Source organism: Meleagris gallopavo, chromosome 10 (genome assembly GCF_000146605.3).
Source record: "Meleagris gallopavo isolate NT-WF06-2002-E0010 breed Aviagen turkey brand Nicholas breeding stock chromosome 10, Turkey_5.1, whole genome shotgun sequence".
Classification (NCBI taxonomy): domain Eukaryota; kingdom Metazoa; phylum Chordata; class Aves; order Galliformes; family Phasianidae; genus Meleagris; species Meleagris gallopavo.
In genome coordinates this window covers 10,598,888-10,605,808 of record NC_015020.2, presented here as the reverse complement: position 1 = coordinate 10,605,808, position 6,921 = coordinate 10,598,888, and the positions used below count along the sequence as shown (strand labels likewise).

Sequence of the window (6,921 nt, the reverse complement as noted above, 5' to 3'; positions counted from 1 at the left end):
TGTTCCCAAGCACCCCTCCAACACCAGGCCAGCAGCACAGAGAACAATAAATACTGTAATAAATAGAGAAAACCCTGTCACATGGCACTGCTACAGCAGCAGACGGTGTAGCTGGGGTCCTGGGGTATCTGCCTTGCTCCACTCCCCCCAGGCCCACCAGAAGCACCCGATGGTGGTGACGGGGCAGGTGTTCAGTCCTCGATGGTGCTGTCCTGGCAGCAGGTAAGCATGGTGCACCCAGCTGTGCCCTCCCTCCTGCTGACTCAGCACTGGTAGAGAGCTGTGGCCAAGAGCTCTCCTTGAAGCTGGGGAGTACAAGGAACAGGACAGACAGGGCTAAGGGACAGGGGGACAGCGGCAGGCTAAGGCTCCCCAGGCTTCCAGGGATGTGGCCTTGGAGGCTTATTACCAGCGCAGCAAAAGGACACTTTGCTGCTGGCCTGCAGACAGTGCCAGGACAGCCTCAGGGCCATCGCAGTCTAGAGCAGAGGGGCAGTGAAGCCCTTTCCATGTCAGGAGTGAGGAAAAGCTGTTCCGTGAGCAGCAAAGCAGCCCCAGGGACTCACTGAAGCCAAGGGGAGCTGCAGGTGGGCGGAAACCAAGGGTTAAATCAAACCACACCAGTATAATGGGACAGCAGGATGGCCCCAGCAGGCCTGCACTCATCACTGGGGGCTGCACCCCCCCCCAGGTTGGAGGCTGGATCCAGCAGCCAGTCCTCACACAGTCCTGTGGCCCAGCATGTGCAGACAAAGTGGCATTTCGTGTCCTGCGTGGGGGGTGGGCAAGGCCCCAGCTCAGATAGGTTTGTACAGCAGCGTGGTGACGTACTTCTTCTTGTAGCGGTGTGTGGCACTGAGCACCATTACGCCGTCCTGTGAGAGGCAAAGCATCAGCTGCAGGGGTTGGGGAGCTCAGTGCTGCAGGGTACACCCAGGCAGCAGGGAGGAAGAGGCCCCTGCTGCTCTATGGGCTTGGGAGACTGGCACATCCCCAGCCAGCAAGAACCACCCACCATCCATGACAGGGAGCCGGGGAAGAGCAAGGGAGGGAGCCGGTTTGTGACAGGAGAGCACCAGGCTGCCCAGCTCCACCATGCTGTGAGGAGGCAGCTACAGGGAACTGGGCGCTGTAAGAAGATCACCACCACCTACACCCCTGCACATGCCACATTTATCCAGGCAGCCAAGCAATCTCCCCAGGTGACTCCTTGGACCTCTGTGCCACCATCACCACCCCAGGGCTGTGCAGGCTGTTCTATGACCTGCAGGCCTCTGGGAGCCACAGTTGCTCCCCCTTCCCCAGCCTGTGGTTGCTGGGACCTGCCCTTACCTTGATGGAGAGCGCGTAGAGGTGATTGAGCATGACGTGGTTGGGTTCGGGCAGTAGGGCCGGGTCACACTAGGACAAGAGAAGCATCAGAGGAGAACAGCAGAACCCTGACCCCCCAGCATGAGAAGCAAGGAGCTGCCATCTCAGACAATCTGAGCTGCTGGGTGGCTGTTCAGAACATGAACAGAACTTGGCTCAGCACTAGGAAGAGTGGTTAATGAGAAAATTGATGCTCTTTCCAGCAAAGAGCAAGGGCCAGGCACCAGCTAAGGGCTGAGCAGGCTTCTTGCAGACAGGACTCCCCTTCTGGCCTCTACGTTGCTCTCTGTATGCAGCCGTGTGCTGGTACCCACCGAGATATTGGTGTCCTTGTTGAGGATGACCTGGAGGAGGTGAGGCGGGAGGATGGGAGGGGATTTGAAGCGTTCCTCAGGCCGGTACACATACATCTCTTGGCCATAAGGTCCGGGTGGTGAACTTGATAAGTCTAAAGGAAAGAGACAGGAGGTGGTATAAGATGGCTAAATCACACATCAGCTCCCAGGATGCTGAGAAGAACCCAGCAGGGTCTTTCAGACAATGAAGGATTCCATGAGCCCAGTCTGCAGCTATTACTGAGAGGGCTGGGTCAGCATGCAGTAGGCTCATCATGCTTAGAAGCATCTAGGGAACAGAAGCTGGCTTGTTCCGTTTCAGAAGGGTCTTCAGACCTCAGTTTTCCTTTAGGCATGCATCATACAGCAACAGATCAGACTTTTCACAGCAGAATAAGCAGCCAGGCAAGCTGTGGGCATATCCAAGAATGCCTGAAATGTGGCATACGCACAGACACAACACAGGCACCCTGTGGTATCCACCCCAAGACCCCTGCACACAACTCTCAGCACTACTGGGTACCTCTTCCTGTTCCAAGCAGCCTGCCCCAGAGCAGCACCCATTGCAGCGGGCACAAGGATGCAGGGGCACAGCAAGTAGCACATCTGCACAACTGCCTGACTCAGAGGGCCGAGAAGGGGAAGTCCAGATTTAGGAGCTGCTCAACCTGTGTGAGGGACTTCAGGAGCTTGTGGTCTATAAGCTGGACAGATTACATCTCCCAGCCACATCTGACCTGCTCATTTTGGAACGTGCTTGGAGATGCTGCTTGATGGCTTCTTTCTGGGCTAGGCAAGGGCCTGGAACTGAGGCTGTACCTGAGACAGGACTTAGAGCATGGAGGGCAGGCTGCACTCAGAGCACCCTCGACTGAAACATGACTGAACTACCTGCCAGCACTGCTCACCAAGCCAGCACTGCCAGCATCCATGTGGTAACTCAACCTGCTGATGTAACATGAGTGGAGAGAGGTTTCTGATGTGCTAGCAATAGTACAAATAGCCTTGGAGTGAAAACCAAGAGCAGGTGCTGAAAATAGCCTGGATCCTGCTCTCACCTAGCTTCTACCCCAGATCAGATGACTTACTCACAGTTTAGCAGACAGAAAAGAGAGATGTTCCCTGTGTTCACTGGTCTGTAATGGCCATCTCAGCTGCAGGAAGGCACCAGCCCTGCTTTGGGACCATGCTAACACAGAACAGGTTACACCAGCACGGCCTCCTTGGAGACAACGTCTCAGCTAAAAACTGCTGAGGACATGGGCAGGACACACTGCCAAACATTAATCTGTGTATGGGCCCACACCTCTGCTAAGGGAAGCTGTTTGTCCCCATAGCAGTGACTCTCAGAATAGGAGATGGAAAATAGCACATGCAAAGCTGTAATGCCACAAAAACTCACCCCGACCTGAGGTTTCTGAGCTCTCCAGGGAATCCACTTTTAAAGCGTCGAACACCTCAAAGTCAGACTTCTTGACGTGAATCAGATTGTTAATCGTCCCCATCTGGCTGGTGACCACGGGCTGGAAAGAACTAAGGTAAGAGGCTTCCTACATACACCCTCAGTTGAAGCATACTCATGCTTCCCAGCTTGTCCCAGCCTGAGCTGTCTTTGTTATGCAATTACCTCAGAGCATAGATGGCAAGAGTCTAGCTCTGCTCTGTGTTTGCAGATCTCTGCTGCTTGCCCTGGGAGGATTTCCCTTTACTCCCAGTCTCCTATTATCTCCTACTTTCATCCTTCCTGCTACATGCCGATGGGTAAGCATCATCTCCTTCCCATGCTGCTCCTGTGTGATGCAGCTGGGAGAAGAACCTGCACTGAATGCTGACTCATGGCTTGTCCTTCCAATTCAGAATGTGCATTTAAAGCTTACTGGTATCTCACTGCCACCCAATACATCCCTGATGTTCCCCCATACAGCTTATCCTCACACAGCTTATCTAAGCCCAAAAGAACTAGCCTCTAAGAGGATTCATGAGATGGAGGTTCTCCTTTTGCATTGGCAGATATTCTCTGCTCTTCATACTTCTCTGCTGTATTTACACCATGTTTTGGGCCCCAAAGAGGGCAAGATTTGCAGTGAAAAAGCTTTGAGAGTTACCTCGGATGGGTCATGGACCCACTGGCCATCCACAAAAAATTTGTACTGGTGCTCTCCTTCTGGGAGGTCTAGGATAGCGACAAAGTCATTGTGGCTGTGCAGAGAGAACAGATGTACGACACCATTACTGCAGTGATGCTTTGGATGCTGCCTCTCCATGGGGTTCCAGAGAACAGCACCTTGTCATGCACTGCCTGCCCCCTTGACCCAAACACCCATGTACTGGGTTAGGATTGCTCATCACTCATGGTATGGTCAGAGCAGGTGTGAGTGCCCAGAGCCTCAGTATGACTCAGATCACTCAGGATCCATAGAATCATAGACTCATTAAGGTTGGAAAAAAACACTAAGATCATCTGGTCCAATCAGGGCACAAGGTGAACAGGAGCTCAGCTTGCAGCCCTGCCCGCATGCTCTGGGGAAGCTGGCATGATAGACGTCATGTGCAAGACACACTGGACAGGGCGAGTGGACAACAAATCTAAACCTGTGCTGGTACTGCAGGATGGAAGCAGGAAGTGCCTCTCAAGTCTGCAATTGAGATAATCCCATTCCAGGTATTTCCTGGATCATGCCCAGTCCTACACAGTGTTTCCACAGAAAACACAGGTGTACAGCAGAACAACGAGAACATTACTATGGGAGGAAGACATGTGAGAAACAATTAAACAACTCCCTCTAGCAGCAACATAACTAGACAAGGAGATAGGCCACCAAGCTTCAGAGAACTGCAGCATACCTGGGCAGGGCTCTGCTGCCAGAATGACTGCTGTGTGGCATGCAATTGGGAAAGCAAGGAGACCCATCCTGTCCTGTCCCATTTCACAATTTCTCCCCACCACTGCAGCACCACCCAGGCAGGATGCTGACTGCATATTTGTGCTCACACCTCTAGCTCGGGCATGATGAACTGTGAGAAGCCAGGTGGGCAAAGGGAACAGCAAATGGCTCTGAAAGAAATGCTCCCTGTGATGGATGGAGAACACGGGGTGACCCAAGGGGTTAGCTACCTCTTGATGAGCGGGATCTTAGTGCTCCAGTTGTTGAAAGATCCAGAGATGAAGACCTCTTTGCCCCCATCAGCCCAGCGGATGACAGTGGGGCGAGCCTGCTGGGATGGTTTCACTGACTCTTCTAGGTCCGGCTGCCATGAAACAAACTCCTTGTCCCCAGGAATCTGAGCAGAGAACATCAGAGCCATTTCATTTCCCACCACCTCCATTTGCATATCCCAGACAACAGCAACCTCAGGCTAGGCAAGCAGCTCTGCTCATGCATCCCAGGAGATGCTTCTCTTGTCTTGCAGCTCAGCCTGTGGCTCTTGCTATGAAAGTGGTACCCCAGCATCCTGACTCCCTGCCCGTGTTTAGTTTGAATTAAACACAGGGCTGCTCTCTCCCAGGTGCTACAGCCCTCCCACCAAAAATCCTCTCCTTGAAAGCAGCCTCAGCCCAGCACAGTCCCCTCTGGAACACCACCCAGCACCTAATGTGAGGACAACAAAGGCAGCAGCCAGCCCCTACCTTGGAGTCGTGGGAGCTGAAAACACTGGGGTCATCTGTGCTGCCCACCATGATCTTATGTGGGTGCTCCTTTGCGGGATGCGCAGCTCCAGAGCTGTCGGAGCGGTGGGACTTGGAGCCATGGCGCTCACCAGACACTCGCTCACTGGTGGTGTTTCCCATGACAGCTCAGCAGCCCCTGTGAGAAGGAGAAGAAGGCAGTGTGCCTATGCCCATGGGCTCCAGCAGTGAGGAGGGAGCGAAGTGCTGCTTCCCACAGCCTTTTGCCAGGACAGAGTGACAGCAATCCTAAAAAAGGCCCAAAGTTCATTCCCAATGCCAAGTTTGGGAGCCAAAGGGGAATTTAACAAGCAAGACAGCTTGAACTAATTATAGGCATACCCTTATGAGCCATCGTGATAGTTAAGCTGGTAATTGTTATACCCTAAAACAAACACGAGTTAGACTGCATCCTACACAAGTAGAGGGGCTGATGAGAAAAATAAAGCCACTCTTGAGTGGCAAATTGTCGCTTGGCACAAACAGAGCCTCTTTCACAATCCCACAGCCTGCACAGAAAAAAAAACGCTACATCCACCAAGAAAACAGCCGGAGAGTGAAAGTAGCAGCTGCTTAACAGCTCCCAACAAGTCTCCGTGAGCCTGCGGGCAGAGGAGCAGAGCTTCACGCCTGGCAGAAGCAACAGTGCTGAAAGTAGCCGAGTGGAATCGCCCAGGCTGGAGCGTGGCCAAGGCAAGGAGTACCGTGCAGTGTGTGCAGAAGGCTCAGCAACAGCACAGCGAGGAGGTGTGCTCGTCATGCCCAACTCCAGGGCTGCACGTCTGCCCAGCATTGGGTGATACATTGGGGTGAGACCACCGCTATGCCATCCTGCTTGCAGAAGGCCAGGCAGGGGGAGCTGGCTGTGTTGCACCTGGCCTCCCGGACCAAACAACAAAGCCACCATGGGTTACATGGAGCTGTCAGGCTCCAAGCAGATGTCAGTAGCCGAGGTGGGCTGGGGCTCTTGCCCCCTGCCCAGCTTTGTTTTGCAGGGATGGCGGGAGGAGAGCTGGCCTTGCTTCATCCACTTCGTTGTGACATTTGGGGATTTGTTTAGAAGATCAAGTTACGTGAAGAGTTCCAGGTGAGGCCGCCAGCCAAAGCCTGGCTTTAGACAATTATGGGGCAATTACTGAAGTATTTCTTAAGCCCTCAGAGGCAGGAGGGCAGCGAGCCCACGGGTCACCCCACAGCAAGGATGAGATGACCGGGGCGGGCAGGCAGAGCACACCTGACCGACCCCAAAGCCCGAAGTGTCACCCAGGCTCCGTGTCCCCGGGCTGCAGCCCGAGCTGGGGATGGCCATGCCTGCGGGGTCAGGGCGGCTGTCACCCACTGCAGCATCATCCAACCCAGTGCCACCCACCACAGTTCACCAACTGCAGCGTTACCCATCACAGCATCACCAACTGTACCGCCACCCGCTGCAGTGCCACCAACCAGTGCCACCCGCCGCAACGCCACTCCGGCAGCACCCTGCCAGCCCCACCCCCCTGCAGACGCCTGTCCGCTCCCGTCCCCTCCGCGGTCTACTCAGCCGTGACA

The 6,921-nt window shown here is 54.2% G+C and overlaps 1 protein-coding gene across 2 annotated transcripts; it reads right to left on the bottom strand.

The window, feature by feature from the left end:
* Positions 1–35: 35 nt before the first annotated feature.
* On the bottom strand, positions 36–5,630 carry LOC100551469 (5'-AMP-activated protein kinase subunit beta-2). 2 transcript variants are annotated; one of them, XM_003208589.4, is made up of 7 exons: positions 5,335–5,630; positions 4,822–4,988; positions 3,812–3,905; positions 3,109–3,229; positions 1,686–1,819; positions 1,333–1,401; positions 36–875 (listed from the first exon to the last, which is right to left on the bottom strand). In XM_003208589.4, the coding sequence occupies exons 1-7, from the start codon at positions 5,494–5,496 to the stop codon at positions 798–800; spliced, it is 825 nt and encodes a 274-aa protein (XP_003208637.1). In that variant the 5' UTR covers positions 5,497–5,630; the 3' UTR covers positions 36–797. The 2 variants fall into 2 exon arrangements, with proteins under 2 accessions (XP_003208637.1, XP_010714008.1); XM_010715706.3 differs by having other exon boundaries at positions 3,115–3,229; positions 5,335–5,628.
* Positions 5,631–6,921: the final 1,291 nt, after the last annotated feature.

Bases quoted from the DNA above. Each gene is read 5' to 3' on its own strand.
- LOC100551469 (XM_003208589.4), bottom strand. From the start codon at position 5,496: ATGGGAAACACCACCAGTGAGCGAGTGTCTGGTGAGCGCCATGGCTCC. The intron at 3,906-4,821 runs GTAGCTAACCCC...CTCTCTGCACAG, and splicing joins AAGATCCCGCTCATCAAGAG to CCACAATGACTTTGTCGCTA. The intron at 876-1,332 runs GTAAGGGCAGGT...TGCCTCTCACAG, and splicing joins TCTACGCGCTCTCCATCAAG to GACGGCGTAATGGTGCTCAG.